General features: G+C 37.0%; 1 protein-coding gene across 1 annotated transcript in view; it reads left to right on the top strand.

The window, feature by feature from the left end:
* Nucleotides 1-18,519, top strand: part of PTPRB (protein tyrosine phosphatase receptor type B) — a 148,300-nt gene that overhangs the window by 9,224 nt on the left and 120,557 nt on the right. Inside the window, exon 3 of the mRNA XM_006146179.2 lies at nucleotides 11,608-11,864. Within this exon, the coding sequence (XP_006146241.1) occupies nucleotides 11,608-11,864 (257 nt within the window). The remainder of the gene's footprint in view (nucleotides 1-11,607; nucleotides 11,865-18,519) is intronic.

The raw sequence follows: 18,519 nt of genomic DNA, 5'->3' as shown, positions 1-18,519 counted from the left end.
CCTAAAAAAAAAAAAAAAAAAAAAAAGTCTCAAAAAAAAAAAAAAAACAACGATGTTAGCCAGAACCAAAATTTATTCAACACCTACTACAGATTAATTCAAATCTCACATTTATCTGAGGACAGACACATTTTTACAGGCAAATTTTCAAGACTTAGGACTGAGCTGCTGAGATCACTACAAGACTTTGCTGATGAAGTAAACCATATTTTTGGCAAGTTTAATATAAGTACTGGTTAAAGTAATTGCTTAATTGCAGTGATTCAGGTAGGGAGATAAAATGCATAAGCACTATAAGAGGTTAGCAATCATATCTCCTCTCCTGAGAAAGGATTTTAGAAAGTTATTTGCTTTAGTGGTTGGCAGAAGTGCTTGTGTGTGCAGAGTTTGCGGGAAAAACAGCAAACCATAAAGGGTCTTCTGTATAGTCAGATCCTACTTTGACCAAATTGGCTGTCACCACCGTTTCAGGGGTTGTTTTCTCTTTGTGTCCTTCTTAACAACATGGACCCATAATGGCCTATTCCTTTATATACGCATTGAAAATAATATGATCACAGATTATTAAAATATGATTTATATGATTATTGAAAATAACTAGTACAATGTCCAGAGGCCCTCACCAACCCCCAGCCATTTTCTGCCTGCAACATATCAATGAACTGATCAGGGTACATCCAGAGCCACCTATAACTTTCAGAGACACTAGGCATTTTACCTCCTTACGTGCCTTTTTCCAACCAAAAATAAATAAATAAATAAAGTTAAATAATTTAATAGCTTTTCATGGTCCTACAATTCTCATTTTTCTTGATGTGTAAAAAAATTTTAGGGTTTTTTTCTTTAAAGATGTCCTTCCCCCCGCCCCCAAATAATTAAATTATTTTGTGAGCTCTAAAAATATCTTAGGCACAAAGCACTGTGCCTATTATACCTAACGAAGAAGTCAGTCCTGGGCACACCAAGTTACCCTTGCCCTTTCTATCTTCCCCTTCCCTGACTGTTCAAGAAGTCTCTGGTTCAGCCTCTCTCTCCCATACCCTAAGAACCCTGAATTTAAAAGCCATTCTTTTTTCATCCAGCACACTCGCCTTCTATCTCACAATTTAATACTTTTTCCTCAAAAAAAAATAGGGTATTGGTATAAACTTGGCAACTCTTCATATTACAACCCCCAGTACAATAATTGAGTAATAATTGACATTGAAAAATATTTCTTTGATTAAATTAGTCTTTCATATATATATATATATGTATATATATACATATATATGTGTATATGTGAATATATATATATATTTTGTTTATATATTTTTATTTTTTTTTTTTTTTTTGGAGAGGTTTTCACTATAGGGCGCGTGCACTCACCAGACAGACAGAGAGAGAGAGACATAAAGACAGAAAGCAAGAAATCACCTGGGGATGGTCATGCCGCAATCCCTTCTCCTCCATTCTCCTCTCAGGATCTTGGGCACGCCCGCACACGCGCCCGGCGTGAGTTTTAAGCCGCTGGGTCCAGGATGCAAACCGTGGTCGACTATGTGGGAGTCCAGTGACATAGCCATTACGCTAACTGCTGGTTCCCTATATATTTTTTTAATCTGAACTTTTTTACTAAGCTGTGCTTTGGTATTTTACTATGCTCTGTCTTTGTATCAATTTCCATTTATTAATTTTACTTTATTTCTAGTCCTAGGTCTTTAAAGTAATTTAGATATGTATGTTTTGGGTATGCTCCTTATTTCATTGATTACACTTTCTAAATGTTATTCATTTTACCATTTCCAATGATTATTTAAACTATTGTAATTCCCATGCTTTTCACTTCATCTTTATTCTAGCCCAATCTTTTTTCATCTGTGTGTCAGTGTGTGTGTAGCATCTTTTTCCTAAAGAATCTTTTTTCAGGACCAGCAGTTATCATAATGGCTATGTCGCTGGACTCCCACGTAGTCAACTGCGGTTTGAGTCCTGGACCTGGTGGCTTAAACTCATGGCGGGCAAATGTGCGTGCATGCCCAAAATCCTGAAAGGAGAATGGAGGAGAAGGGATTGCAGCATGGCCATCCCCCCTGGGGGGTGATTTCTCACTTTCTGTCTCTCTGTCTCTCTCTGTCTGTCTGGCGAGCACATGCGCCCTATAGCAAAAACCTCTCCAAAAAAAAAAAAAGAATTAAAAAAAAGAATCTTTTTCCCACTTGTTATCACTCTTACAGATGATTTACTCAATGTTAAAAGGCACATTATATTTGTTATCTTCCTACAGAATAGAAAGTATAAATAAAGTTAATATTTTCTGTAGTTAGCTGCATAGCACAACAATAATACTGCAGTCCATGATGCTGAAGACATTTGACATTTGTGTCCCAAGGTCTTCCTGTACACAGAGTTCACATGCATTAGCCCATGATACTGGCTGGCTGAAGCTGGGAGTGGGTTATGGCATGAAGATATCTCTCTCTCTCTCTCTCTCTCTCTCTCATTGAAGAAATAAACAAAGTAATCTTAGAAATGTGTTTTCTATGCCCAAAATGAGTTTTATTCTGTTTTTAACATGCTTACAAGTTAATTAAATCACTTAAAGATGGGATTTTTCTATGATAAAGACAACACACAATTTAGCTTTCACCTTTCAGTGATTTCTATTACTGATTATTTCTGAGCCAATCAGATTACTTAATAAACTAAGATATATACTGTTTGCTTTCAACTGTATTTTAAAGATGTTCTTGATATGATACAGTTATTGCAAATCTTTTTAGAGGTGAGATTATCATTACGCTGTGAAAAGAGTTACGTACAAATTAAGTGCTAAAACTTTTTAGATTAGACCCAGGTTGGTCCACTGCACCTTGAATTGTGTTCTAAGAGGAACTTTGTTATAACATGGAAACAATGTAGTAGCAAGGGTACAATAAAGCTTTTAAAAATAGCTTGAACATATTGTTCCATTGTGTAAAGACTTTTCCTTGCATTTATCAATATGTCTTGGTTTTCATGAATAATGAAATGTGTATACCTTTGTTAAAAACATTTTTGTGTATACATATAAAACATATACATTTTTAAACTTTTAATTTTTTTTAATTCATAGACACCAAAATATCAAAGATCTATTTTAAGTATATGTCAAAAAAAAAAAGTTCTGGAGATAGAAAAATAAACTTATTTTGATTTCTTTATATAGTTCTAGAATGATTATCTTTCCTCTCACCTATTTTATAATCCTTCAATGCTCACATAATAAAAGATTAGAACTACATTTTTGGTTCACATTATGGCTAAAACCGTTTACTTAGATGTGTATTAGAATCATCCAAGAAACTTCTTAGAAATGCAAGTGCTGGGTCCCCCACCAAATCTAACAGATCACAATTTCTAGAGGCATCCAAACAAACTCCAAAGTTGATCCTAATGTCTACCAAAGTTTGTAAACCACTCTTAAAATTCAAGACTGCTGAAAGTTGAATGTTCTTGCTTCTTAAACAGTACAAGTGCAAAACACAGACACGAAATGAAGGGTGCCGGACTTGGATGTTCTGTAGTTCTTTCTTTGGAAAAGTGGGGGTAGTATAAAATGGAAAATGAACTTACTTGGTTTAGGTGTTTTAAAAATATATTTAGAAGGTTAATTAAAGACAATTACAGAAGACTGGAATTTTTCCCATAAGATAGTCAAGAGCTACATGCCATGGTAATAAGCTATGTTATTTGCAGAAGAAATTTCAAGAGCACTTTGATAATTTATTTAATTTCAAGAGTACCCTGCTTTATCCACTGAATTAATTATGTAAATTGACTAATTAAAATAAAGTTCTAGGATAAAAACTTACCAACTGCTCTTCAGTAAAGAAGAGTAAGAATAGGTTGACATACTAAAACATGTAATTACAGGCTAGGTATTTGGAAGCTTGTTTTTGTTTAAACCCCATCATTAAAAATTTTTTTTGAGGATCTGAGAGCTAAAATTGTCATAAGTAGTAGTCAACTCAGAGGATCACCTGGCCAAAGCACAAAATGACGAAAATGCTCATCTCTGTATGCAGACTTTTTATATCCTGACAATAAAGAAATGTCTACTTCAGGGAATATTCAAGTACCTATCTCAATTAAGGCTATAGAATAAATAATTTTCCTTGGAAGTTGTTGTAAAGGAATCTCACTAAAATGGTTGAGCGAGTCATCTAGGAAAACACCTGAAGAATAAATAAATCTCCTGTCTTTATTAAGAGTAGTGACCCTGGGCATAAAACAGTGATAGAAGCACAAGATTTGGAAGGATAAAAACAAATGGAAACTAAAGAGCATGTCCAAAAATCAGAAATTAAACCTATTAGATGTACAAGAAGGAATGTCAGCTAATTCATAACACCATTGTATTTCAATTGCAGATAAATAATAAATAATTTTCAGTGTAAATATTTTCCCAACATATAATACATAATATAATATTTACATTATTATGCATTTGGTATATATTAAATATATTGGATTATACAAAAAAAGTGTTGGTTGTCTATTTTAAATTCTTGTTTTATTGAACATCACATAATTTTATTTACCTGACAGCCTTGCATACAAAGTACTTCACAAACCTCTACATCTCAAGGAAAGAATGCTTAGTAACCATGATTATTTTACTAATTTTCAGGAGAACTGCTGATATTTAGAGCTTGTTAAATTGTTAAAGTTGCTTGTCCTTCTTGAGTCTTTTTTTTTTAACTCATTCATGTATTTATTTCTTTAGAGATAGAGAGAAGCATTCCCAACAAGTTCTTTACATTGCAATTCACCCTCAGTCTAATTCAGCCCAGGTCACAACACACACCTGGAATGCAAGTCCAGAGACTTTTTCTTTCTAATTTTATCTTATTTTATACAATTTAATCACTATACATCATTTTGCTGTAAGTTGAATTTACCCAACATGAATGCACTTCACACCAGTCCAGTTGAGAATACAAAACACATTATCATCAACAAATAATAACCCATTTCTGTGTCCCATAAATGTCTTGCCTCTCCATTTTCCACCTTAATTTCTTTCCTTACACTCTCCTTCTCCCACCGTCTTCCCACATTGTCTCCAGAGTCTTTAACTATTTTTAATGTTTCAATGTCCTTGAATCTCTCAGTTTCCACCATAGAGTGCAGACAGTCGGTATATATTTGGTGGAGACATACAATGTCTTTCTTTCATAGTCTGGCTTGCTTTACTCAGCAGCAAATCATTCGTATTCATCCACTTTCTATCAAATGCCAGGGTCTTGTTTTTTGTTGTTTTTGTTGTTGTTGTTGTTGTTTATGACTGAGTAGTCTTCCATAGAGTATATGTAACACACTTTTTCAATCCATTCATCTGTTCATGGACATTTGGGTTGATTCCAAGTCTTAGCAATCGTGAATAATGCCACAATAAACGTAGATGTACAAGCACTTTTCTGACAGGGCATTCTCCTATCCCTTAGGTAGATACCCAGAAGTGGAATTGCTGGATCATATGGTAGTTCTATTTGTAGATCTTTGAGAAACCTCCATATTGTTCTCCACAGTGGCTGGACCAATCTACATTCCCACCAAAAGTGTAGAAAGGTCCCCTTTCACCATATCCTCACCAACATTTATTGTGTCTTTATTTTTAATCTTAGTTATTCTGACTGGGGTTAGGTGGTATCTCAGGGTGATTTTGATCTGTATCTCCCTTATGATTAGGGGTGTTGAGCATTTTTTCATATGCTTTTTGACTGTTTGTATGTCTTCCTTAGAGAGTTGTTTATTCAGCTCCTTTTCCCATCTTTTACTTGGGTTAACCTTTTTTTTTTTTTGGATAAACTGCTTGAGTTCCCTGTGTATTCTAGTTATCAGTTCCTTATCTAAGGCATAGTTTACAAAAGTCTTCTTCCATCCTGAGGGTTGTTGATTCACACTACTTACTGTATCTTTTGCTGTGAAGAAATTTCTTAATCTGATGAATAATCCACTTGTCTCTTTTTGGAATTATAGCCTGTGCTTTGGCAGTCTTATTTAAGAAGTCTTTGCCTACCCCAATATCTCCCAGAGTTTCCCCAGTGTTTTCCACCAGTAGTTTTATGGTTTGAAGTCTTAGGTTTAGATCTTTGATCCACTTTGAGTTGATTTTTGTCAATGGTGAGAGGGATTCAGATTCATCTTTCTGCAGGTGGATACCCAGTTTTCCCAGCACTATTAGCTAAACATGTTTTCTTTTTCCCACTAGATTGACTGGTACCCTTTGTCAAAGATCAGTTGGCTCTATGTTTTGGGGTTTATTTCTGGGGTCTCTATTCTGTTCCATTGGTCCACATATCTATCTTTGTACCAATACCAATCTGTTTTGATTATCACAGCTTTGTAATACATTTTGGGGTCAGGGAGTGAGATGCCACCCACTTCACTCTTATGCAGGATTGCTTTGGCAATGTGGTTTTGGGTTTTTGTTTGTTTGTTTGTTTGTTTGTTTTTATGATTCCAGACAAACTCTAGATTGTCTTTCCTAGATCTGAAGAAAGTCTTGTAATTGTATAAAGATTGCATTAAATATGTAGATTAATTTGGGTAGAATTGCCATTTCGATTATGTCAGTTCTCCCAATCCAGGGATAAGGGATGTCCTTCTACTTTTTTGTGTCTTTTTCAATTTCTTTTTAAAGATTTTCATAGTTTTCCTTTTAGAGGAAAATTTTTACTTCCTTGGTTAGATTTATTCCTAAATCTAGTAGTAAATGTGGCTATGGTAATTGGGATTACCTTCTTTATTTCTGCCTCCGCCTGCTTGTTGTTCGTATACAGAAATACTATAGATTTTTCGAAGTTGATTCTGTATCCTGACACTTTACTATATTCATTTATTACTTTGAGAAGTTTTTTCATGGATGCCTTTGGGTATTCTATGTATATAATCATGTCATCTGCAAATAGAGATAATTTTAAGTCTTCTTTACCCATTTGAATGCCTTTTATTTCATTCTCTTGTCTAATCACATTAGCTAGGACTTCCAGCCCTATGTTGAAAAGGAGTGGAGAAAGTGGGCTGCCTTGTCTTGTACCAATTTTTATTGAAAAACCTTTCAGCTTTTCCCCACTCACCGTAATGTTAGTGATAGGTTTTTCATAGATGGTTTTTATTATGCTGAGAAATGATCCTTCCATGCCGATTTTGCTAAGAGTTTTAATCATGAAGGGATGTTGTATTTTGTCAAATACTTTTTCTGCATCAATTGAAATGATCATATGGTTTTTATCTTTTTTTCTGTTAATATGGTGTAGTACATTTATGGTTTTGCATATGTTGAACCATCCTTGCATCTCTGGAATAAAGTCTACCTGGTCGTGATGAATAATGTTTTTTATGTATTGTTGGATACGATTTCCTAGTTTCTTGCTGAGAATTTTTGCATCTATATTCATCAGAGATATTGGTCTGCAGTTTTCCTTTCTTGTCTTATCATTATCTGTTTTGAGAATAAGGGAGATGGAAGCTTCAAAAATGAATTTGGGAAGGTCCCTTCCTTTTGGATCTTTAGAAATAATTTGAGAAGAATGAGATTACTCCTTTAAAAGTTTTTTTTTTCAGAATTCAGAAGCCAAGCCATCAGGATCTGGGATTTTCTTTGTTAGTAGGCTACTTATTACTTATTCGATCTCATTGCTTGTTATTGGTCTATTCAGGCTTTCTATGTGCTCTTGAGTCAATATTAGTAGATTTTATGTGTCCAGAAATTTGTCCATCTCATCCAGGTTTTCTTGTTTGTTGGCATATAGACGCTCATAGTATCCTCTAATGTTTTGTATTTCTATTATGTCCATTGTAATATATCTGTTCATTGCAAATTTGATTTATCTTGTTCCTTTCACACTTCTTAATTAATCTAGCTAATGGTGTGTCAATCATGTTCATCTTTTTAAAGAACCAACTTTTGCTTTCATTTATTTTCTGTATAGTTCATTTATTTTCTATTTCATTTATTTCTGCTCTAATCTTTATTATTTATTTTCTCCTGGAAATTTTTGGAATATTTTTGTTGTTTTTTCCGACTCCCTGAGGCATAATGTTAGGTTTGCCACCTAACCATTTGCCACCTTTCCATCTTTTTCTTATGCATGCTAATTGATAATGAACTTTCCTCTTATGACTGCTTTTGAGATCCCGAAGATTATGAAAACTCGTGCACTCATCATTTGTTTCCATGAATATTTTAATTTTAGTCCTAATCTCTTCTGTATTTGTGACTTCATTCAGAAGTAGGTTATTTAGTTTCCATATATTTGTGTATTTTCAAGGCTTTTTCCTAAAATCAATATTGGGTTTAACTCCATCATGGTTGGAGAAGATGTTGGATATAGTTTCTATGCCTTTGAATCTGTAAAGGCTTGTTTTGTGCCCTATTATATGGTCAATCCTCAAAAAGGTACCATGTAGGAGTGAGAAAAATGTGTATTTTGTGAGTTTGGGGTGGAAAGTTCTATTGAGTCTGTCAAATCCATCTAATTTATGATATTGTTTAGGTCCTGAATCTCCTTGCTTATTTTTTATCTCATTGGTCTGTCTAGAAAAGATAATGGGATGTTGAGGTCCCTAACAATTAGTGCATTGTAATCCATCTCTTTTAGATCTCGCAGTCTTGCCTTCATATATTTGGGTGCTCCTAAATTGGGTGCATAGATATTAATAACCATTATATCTTCTTGATAAATTATCCCTTTTACTATCATATAATCCCCTTCTTTGTCTCTTCTTATAGATTTTGCCTTAAAGCCTATTTTGTCTGAATCAGTATCACAACTCCTGCTCTTATTGGTTTCCATTTGCATAAAATATCTTTTCCCAGTCCTTCACTTTTAGTCTACGTATGTCTTTATCCATGTGGTGGGTTTCTTGGATGATTTCTGGTTTCTTTTCCATTCAGTCAGTCTTTGTCTCTTAATTGGGGAATTTAAGACATTAATATTCAACATTATTATCAATATTCTCAGACTTGTCCCTACCATTAAGTTGGCCATTTTCTTGGTTGTTTTTGTTTTCTTATTTCTATCTGTCTTTAGTTTTCTTGGTATAGTGCTCCCTTCAGAATTTCTTGAAGAGCTTATCTGGATTTGGAGAACTCTTTCAGGTTTTGTTTATCTGAGAATGTTTTTATCTTTTCTTCCCATATGAAGGATAATCTTGCTAGGTATAGTATGCTTGGTTGAAATCGTTTTTCATTTAACACTTTGAATATATTTCCCCATTCTTTTCTTGCTTGCATTGTTTCTACAAGTGTTAGCCTGATGAGATAACCTTTGTAAGATACTTTGCATTTCTCTCTCGCCAATTTTAGAATCTTGTCTTTGTCTGTGGTTTTGACCAGTCTGGCAATGATATGCCATGGAAAAGAGCTTCTTGGGTTGATACTATTTGAGGTCCTTTGTGTTTATTGGGTCTGAATATTTGAATGCTTCTCTAGGTTTGGAAAGATTTTTTTCCAGGATTTCATAGAATATATCATCAATGCCCTTATTAGTTTGTTCACCTTCTGATACCAATTATTCTGATGTTTGAATGTTTAATTGTATCTAGTATTTCTCATATATTATCCTCATTTGGGGGGAAGCTTGTTTTCTCTCTTTTTGGTGGTTCTTTTCTATGTCAGCGGTTCTGTCTTCTATATCGGAGATTTGATCTTCTGTATAATCTAATCTGCTTTTTATTTTTTCAAGGGTGGATTTGATTTTCTATATTACAGCCTTCATCTCTAATAGCTCCATTTGGTTCTTTATTATGGTGTCTATTTCTTCTTTTAAATTGTGGAAGGACTTCCTCATCTCCTACAGTTTGTTGTCTCTTTTCTTTTGTATCTTCTGGAGTTCATTGTTTCTTTTCTCTTGCATCTTGTTAAGTTTTGCCACTGTGAATATTCTAAATTCTTTATCTGACATTTCTATGAGTTCCATTGTACTGTCCATGGATAATGAGGAATTGTTATTCTCCCTTAGGGGAGAGATATTTTCTTGGTTTTTCATATTTCTTGTGCTTCTCTGGTGGTGTCTGGTCATCTGATGGGTTATACATTCCTTCCCTGTGACCTGCACTTTTGTCACTGGGACAGTGTGTTTTAAATGCCTTCCAGATTCTAGAGAACTGATGCACCTGGGGCTGAACCACAGGGTCTCAAGTGCGCCATGCAGTTCGGGAAACTATAAAGTCTGTGACAAATAGGAGCAGAGCCTTGTTCATGTGGATTCCAGTTGTTTTACTGTCATGCAATCACCTGGCCAGATCCTCTTTTTGTGCCTTATCCATTTTTCTTTATGAAATTTGCTAGTCAGTTGAAATTGGAATGAATGGGAATGATGCTGAAAAGAAGAATTTATATATACCAGAAAACTATAGTGTACCTTGGAGTTAATGGAAACATCTAAACATACCACCTCAGCCCATAATTTGCATAAATTTCCAACGTTTTATATTACATAGCTGTGCTCCAGATTCCTGTCACACAGAAGGTAAACCAGCAGCATCAGCATCACATGAGTGTTTGAAAGAAATGCTGAAAGTGATGGTCTCTGCTGCATCAGAAATTGCTTGTTAACAAGATTCCCCAGGAGTTGGAGAGCACATTTTTAAATAATGACTGGCTCAACTGAGTTTGTAAACCATCATCTATATTTTTAATATATAAATTCAGTCTTACAAAGCTATAAATCAATCCTACCAGCTTATACATTTTAAATCATTTTGTTCTTCTTTCAAAAGATAGACAGATGAGGAAAAACAACAGCCTGATGATTTAGGACTCACACAATTAGTATTAAAAACAGTTCACACGGTGGCTAAAGAAATGTCGATTTTCTCCAAGAAAGTGTTTGTCTTCATAGTGAAGTTAAAAAGTCATTTTTTGATTAATTGCCAGAGGGCATGTGTGCTTGCTAGAAACAGAGAGAGAGAGAACAGAGAGAGAAAGGGAGAAAGCACAAAGCACAATTAGGCATGGTCAACAATTAGATGTGGTCATGCCACACCTTTCGCCTCCATTTCTCCATCCTGTGAGGATTTGGGCATGCACCTGGTGTGTTTGTCAAGCCACCAGGCCAAAATTGGAACTGTAGTCAGCCATGTGGGATTTGGCTTCCTTTAACCACTAGAGTACAAGACCAGCTGACAAGTCATTAACAGCAATTCTCAACCTGGTATTTGGTGTACTGCCCCTTTTGAGACGTCGATGAAAGCCAAAACAGTACACCACAGAAGAAAAGTGCATATGCACATATACACATAATACTGCATAAAGTTTTGGAGATGCATGGACCCACCCACCCCCCCAAAAAATTCAATGATCCCATAAATGTGCATAATATAAATTTAATTCTTATCTTCTACTCAAAGCCAGAATTGTTTCTGATAGCACAGTATTCACACCTTTCCTACTACCATACAAAATCGATAGATGAACAAAGGACATTGCACCCTAAAAATATCTTTGCTTTTTCATATGAATGAAGCTAATTCATAAGTCCATTACTGAAAAGGTCTTTTATTAGGTGAAATTGCTTTTATATGAAGAATCCATAATACATTAGAATAATGGTCACAACTGTCCTTCCTCTACCTCAGCTGGCCTGGGAGCTGAAGTTTCAGTGAGAAGCGCTAGAAACACAGTACCTCCCCGGATCCTTCCTACTTTTAATGCAGTTCTGCACAGCCATGAACATCTTCTCAGGAATACCCCAGAGGCCTTCCTCAGGAATACTTCAGAAAACTACAGCCAAAACAGCAGTGGGAGGCATCACCCACATCTGCCCATGGCTGGCATTACAGACACGTCGTGGGTTTCATGGACTACTCAGCCTTTCTCCAGCACCACTGCAGAGGTAAACAGAGAAGGGGTGTGGTTTGTGGAAGGACTTCTCAGAAAACCCATTACGTAGAAAGACTTGCTTTGCTAGAAATATCACTACTGCAGTGGGGGATCAGGAACTTTGTGTCCCAGGTGCTAATGATACATAAATGTATTTTGTGCAACGAGAAAATCTTTGAAATTGAATTAAAATGCCACTACCTTTATAAGGTGAAGCTAATTAGACCTCCATGGCATAACTGCTCTCTTGTAGGCTGGCTACTTTTTCTGAACTAAAGTCAAGGTTCATGATCTTATACATGGCCTGAAACCAGGAAATACTGTAGAAACTAAAGTCAGAACCTCACAGGTGACCCTGCATATATGTCACAGTCATTTATACTCTAAGGGAGGGAAAAGCATCACAAAGCAATGGCAGATTCAGGAGTCACTATAATTGGCTTAAGTACATGGTCAAGAGTAAGCAAAAATCACAGAAAAATCCACATCAACATGCTTGAGCCTACTCGTGACTCTTTAGTCTACAAGGGACCAGAAAAGTCAAATACCTGAGAATGAGAGGTGGTGTGGTCATAGGAGTCTATTCATACAGTATTTCTATTTTCGGTGTTCTTCTCTTTGCTTTGGCTTTCCTTTTAGAATATTAGGCCACCATTTGGGCAATAACAGCATAATTAGAGCAAATCAAAAAGCTTAAGGTTTCACTTAGCAGTATGTAGCTGTTTCCTAGTAAGCAACCCAAACAATTTAAAGAAAGTAAAAGCCCAACACAATTCATATGACTTAACACCCATTTAGTGCTCTAATTTCTCACTATGCAGAATTTAATATTGCTTGTGGCTCTCACTAGTAAACACATACTTCATTATTGATCACAAAATGAATATAGCCAGTACATTGAATGATTCACAGGACTTTATTTTTATCTCCTTTTTTCCTTTACTATAAATCTTCCCTATGACCTAGTTCTTCCCTTGCCTCTTAATAGACGTTAGAAAGGCTCCATTACTTTTCTGGACACTCTTCATGTCATTTTAAAATTCAATATTCATTCGAAATTCATTAAAAATGCCAACTGCAGGAAATAACCCAAATTCTAAATTTGGCTTAAACGTTTGCTTGTGCTCCACTATTACCCCACCCAGTTTGGGTTTAAATTAGGGAAAGGGGAGCATGCCCAAATTCTCTCACTGCCCACTTCACTTTTTGCTCACCTCTCCTAGCTTGATAAATATGGTTTTAGATCTGTCTGGGCTTGAAAAGTGGGAAAGAAAGACAGGAAATGAGAGCAGAAGATGACTTATGGATACCATCATGAACTGGCTGAGAAATTTGCCACTTTCTTTTAAAAATGCATTCTTTCTGAGGTGTAGTTCACTTGGGGCAAATTCTCTTTACAGTCTAAATGATGTATAGCGATGGAATGTATAAACAATAATAATAATTAACAAAAAAATTTTAAATGCATTCTTTGTGGGGCCAGCAGATGACATAATGGTTATGTCACTGGACTCCCACATGGTAGATGGCGGTTTGAGTCCCAGACCTGGCAGCTTGATGGTCACACCAGGCATGTGTGGGGTTGGGCCCAAGATCCTGGGAGGAGAATGGAGAAGGGACTGTGGAGTAGCCATCCACTCAGGGGGTGATTTCTTGCTTTCTGTCTCTTTGGAAAGCACACAAGCCCTACAGCAAAAATCTCTCTCTCTAAAAAAACTTTTTAAAAAAATGCATTCTTCTTGGAGTAGCTTCTCATTTTCTTGGCTTAACATACCTTAGCCAAAACTTCCATTTTAATATTCATTTATGTCATAGACTAAAAATATGTCATAGTACAAAGAAATTTTAAGTGTATCAAATAAGAAACCATATTGAATAAAAGCCACAATAGTAGTTTAGTGCCTAAGCACTAGGGTTCTAATTTAGCATGAAGAATTTTCTTGCATTTTTTGTCCGGGTTTAATTATTGTAAAACAGAGAACTGGGTTTTAGAGGTGGTGCAGGCAGTTGGGCTGTGCTGGAATGAGTCAAGAACAGCTACCTCCAGAGATCTGTGGCAAGCACACCATTCTTGGGCCAACCTAGCACTGTGTTATAGAGTCACATGATCCAGCCCAGAGCTGAGTGCACAGCCTTGGATCATAACAAATACACCTGTGTTTTTGTCTTCTTCAAACCTTTTCCTAGAGCAAAATCCACTGCAGTGTTTGTTTGAGCTCTTATTTTTCACATCTGCCAGAGGGCATGTGTGCTTGCCAGAGAGAGACCGAGAGACAGAGACAGAGGGAACTGGAGAAAGCACCCACCCCCTAAAGTGGGGCATGGTCACACCACAACCCTTCTCCATCTCTCCATCCTGTTGTCATTTTCCATATATGTGCACACGTGTTCCCAAGATTCCGGGCCTAAGATTAAAACTATACCAGTCACTCATGTGGGCTTGGGACAGGTCCTGTATGAGCTTTTAGATGGGATACCAGAATGATTATGAAGTCAACTATTTCAGGCAAACGCTTGACGATGTCCTGGGAAGCTAGCACGTGCAGCTATGTTCTTCCCAAAGACAGTTTCCATAATGGCAGCTTTCCTATAAAGCCTCAGTCTGGGCATCCCTGCCAGATCATTATTCGATTAGCAGGATGATTAACTTTGTAACTGTCAGTCATAAACAGTCGTAGTTAAGATACTTTAAGAAGTGAAAATGAGTCACTTGGAATATAAAATGCCTGTCCTTTAGAAGTAATTTCAAAGATTCTACCTCACGCCAAGTGGTGGAACAGCAGTAACGCAACTGGGTCCACGTGAAAAGGTCCTGAGTTTGCACTCTAGGATCTCCTGTGCATGCTAGGTGCATGTGTGTGCCCATGGTCCTAGTCAGTTGAGGCTGACTAGGGATAGATCAAGAGAGGACCCTGTTGGGGATGCCTGTTTATTTCTTCCTCTCTCTCCTCTCTCTTTCAGAAGAAATAAATAATAAACTTTAAAAATACAAAAGAAACTTGCCTCAATAGAGGACACCTGAAGAGCATAAAAGAAGAGTAAAATCATTCAAATTTCTTGGTATCATATAAAAAGAAAATTTCCATGTGTTCATTGTTTTCCTTTATCAAATGGTATCTGGTTAGTGACACTTTTGGACTGACTTGTCTAACTGAGCAGTTGTTGGTTGGAATAGTCTGCTATCAAGTGATGAAAGAAAAAATCTGAGTATGTGTTTTTGGAGGATAGGGACTGTATTTATTCATTGTTGTATAACCATCACCTGATCATAGTGCTAAATAATAAACTGCTATGGAAAAGAAAGGAAAGAAAAAGAAGAATGTACAGTGGAATGGAGCAAAATGGAGAGGAAGTGAAAGGAATGGAATGAAATGGAATGGGAAGAAGTGAAGTGAGCAGGAGTGGAGTAGGATGGAGTAGAGGGAAGTGATGCAGAGTCACATGGGATAAAATGGAACATGGCGAATGGAAAGGAGAGCTAGGAATAAGTAGATAGAAGTGGTATGGAAATGAGTTGAATTGTTGACCACTTGGTTGGCAAAGCATTTACTACCAATGTCCAGGTGTGATAGTCATGTTGAATAGCCATGCTTTCTCTTAGTAAATGTGTTGAATTTGTGTGTATCTAATGCCTAATTCCCTGACACACTTGGTATTTCATCCATGAGCTAATTAGCCAGTTCTTTTTATATTCCTCTATTTTCCCCATTTCATCTACTAATTGCCTTTCTTTTTTTTTTCTGTTCTTTTTAAATTTTTTTAAACATTCAATCACATTATTTAGCTTACAAAGTGAGCATTTCAATATGTGAACATTTCTCCCCAGTCCAGTTGATTAAACATCTACTAATTGCCTTTCAATAACCACCACTGCCCCTCCCCCAGCACACACACAAAGAGGAAAATGGGAGAAGGAAATGATAGCTATTCAATGTATTAGATTTTGAAAAATGTTCACCTGTTCAACAAACACTTCTTGATAACCAAACTTGTGTCAGAATACAGACTGCTAGAAAATTCAGACTTTGAAGTCAAAGCCTGATTCTGACTCTTACTAACGAGGTGACAGGGAAAGTTATTTAAACTCATTAAGCCACAGTTTCCTCATCTTCATAATGGGACCTCCACCTCTGAAGGCTGTTGCAAGGACTGAGAGAGATAATGCATGTGAAATGCTTATTAAAGTACCTAATCCTTAGTAAGTATTTAAAAATAATAGATGTTATTGCTATTCTTTTGTCATTTAAAGATGAATGACAAAATTGTTGCCCCGAAGTAACTCACCATTTGCCAAGGTGTTGAGGGCAATAGAAACAAACAGACTTTTACAGAATGCAGAGGGTCCTGGCCATGGAACCAGCCCTATATGAGCTGGGAACTATATGGTGTATCAAGATTCACTTCAAAGGTCAACCCATGCATGCAAGTCATGTGACATCCCTGAGATCCTAGATGGCTGGAAAAGGCTGGGGTTGGGGGAGGACAGAGATGCACCCTGTCTTTGAACAGGCCTAGCATAGTCCCAGACAAATGTAAGTGTCAGAAATGTGCCCTACAGGCTGGCCCCGTAGCACAGCAGCTAACAACTATGCAGAGGAAATAAGATCCCACATGACTGGCCAGGATTCAAATCCCAGCCCTGGCAGCCTACACAACGGATGTGTACATGTGCCCCGGATCCCGACAGGATAAAGAATTGGAGAAAAAAGAATGGTGGCATACCCAGACCCCATTGGGGAATGCTTTCTCTCTCTCTCTCTCTCTCTCTATTTCTCCCTCTTGCCTACCAACTTGGGAAAAACAAACAAACAAACAAACAAAAAACCCTGCATATACCAGCCATTCCTTATTTGCAAGGTACAATGGACATGGCTGGAAGCAGCAGGAAGTCCAATTTTGGGGGAACTTACATGTATTGGGGTGCAGGAGGAAGAATTAAATATGGAAAAGTGGTCTCTAAAGGGAGGCCTTGAACTTCACTTTGGCTTCAAAACCTGACCAATCTCCACCTACTGTTTGAGTTATAAACTCTCAGGAGAGGTCTGGTTTAAAATTACTCTTGGCAGGCAGTTTGAGGCCGAGATAAAGAGCCAGGGCTCTGGTGTCAGAAAAACCTGGTTTAGCCTGGTGGTGTCATCCTCTAGCAAATCAAGTCAAGTTAAACTCACTACTTCTTTAAATTAAGGATAATTATGAAGACTCTATCTCATGAGATAGTCTGTGAGCATTAAAATCTGATTAAGTGAAGTGCTTAGTACACTGACTATACATACGTATTTAATGATTATAACAATTAATACTAACTTCCTTTTTTTACTGCATGGTTCCTACCCTGCCTACTTCACAAGGTTGTAAAAACCAGATAAGCTAACATATTCTGTGAAAATGTTATGAAAGAGAGAAAATGCTAAACAGGCATTAACAATCTTACTGGCTGGGTTCCAATGCTACTAAATATCTATGAATTTTACTTGGAGATTTCCTTTTTTCTTCCCTTTCTCACTTTGCCCTTGCCTTGCCTGGGAGAGGGACTGTACATGTTCATTTATGAATAGCAGTGGGGCTTTGTACTGGGGTCTCACAGTTTTGTTTCCTTCCATTTGGTCTTCAAAGAGGTCACAGCTCAGCGTGAGTCCCCCAATACATGAGGAGACAAATGTGGAAAACACCCCACTTCTATTATCCCTTGCAAGTCTAGAGTAACCTCCCTTAGTGAGTCACTTAAAGTATGCAAGGGAATCACCCCACTCTTACCATTGTTCTGTGGCCATAACCAAAGATGGGGCAGTGTTTCCCTTTATTGAAGCAAATGCTTCAAGAGAGGGAGAAGTGCAAAGATATAGGGGAAAAATCCCCTGATCACTCCTTCTAACTTTAGATGGTCTAGTGCGGCTAGCATAAAATATAAACAGATTCTGAGATGGCTGATGCTACCCAAAAGAGGGCCATGTGATGGAGTAGCATACTGTGGGGGGATGTGTTTTCTGAAGACCCTAATTTATAAATAGCATCTTTCAAGTCTAATTCTGACACGGACTGCATGCAGTTTTCATGGTTTGCCAGATAAAGTGGATTACCCTGTGCCAAGAGCATAAATGTGGTTTAAAATTCACTTGACCCCAGCAGCCTTAAAATCCCAAGGATTGTTTTTTTCTTTCATTTTCTTTTAGACATGGGTGATTCACATTGCTTTCTCTTTTGTGCATAAAAGACCATGTTGATATTTTATTACAAATAGATTTGTATGCACATAAAAGGCAACCATGAAACAAAACCTAGACATAGAAATGGACTCTAGCATGCCAGAATTTCTTTGGTACATGAGTCTCCCTGGACAGATATGGTCTACCCCAGGAGAGAGCTGATGCGGTGAGAAGAGAGAATAGCAAAGGGAGAGGAAAACAAGATCAAAGGAGAAGCCAGGATGTGCTGACTGAGAGAGGAAGCCTGTGGCTCTCAGCCTGGGCATACACATATGTCAGAGTCACCTGCGAGCCTAAAGACATAGATTCCAAGATTCCACCTCAGACCTTCTCCCTACCAGGGTAGGCCTTAGCACCTGCAGTGTGGAAACCTCCCCAAGTGATTCTAAGGTGCAATCAGATTTGTGATCCACTGGGAATAATTAGCCTGCCAGGAAACACACTGAAAGCAAGAGAAGAGGGAAA

Source organism: Tupaia chinensis, unplaced genomic scaffold, assembly GCF_000334495.1.
Source record: "Tupaia chinensis unplaced genomic scaffold, TupChi_1.0 Scaffold000168_1, whole genome shotgun sequence".
Classification (NCBI taxonomy): Eukaryota; Metazoa; Chordata; class Mammalia; order Scandentia; family Tupaiidae; genus Tupaia; species Tupaia belangeri.
The sequence above is the reverse complement of the archived record's forward strand: the minus strand, read 5'-3'. Positions and strand labels throughout refer to the sequence as shown.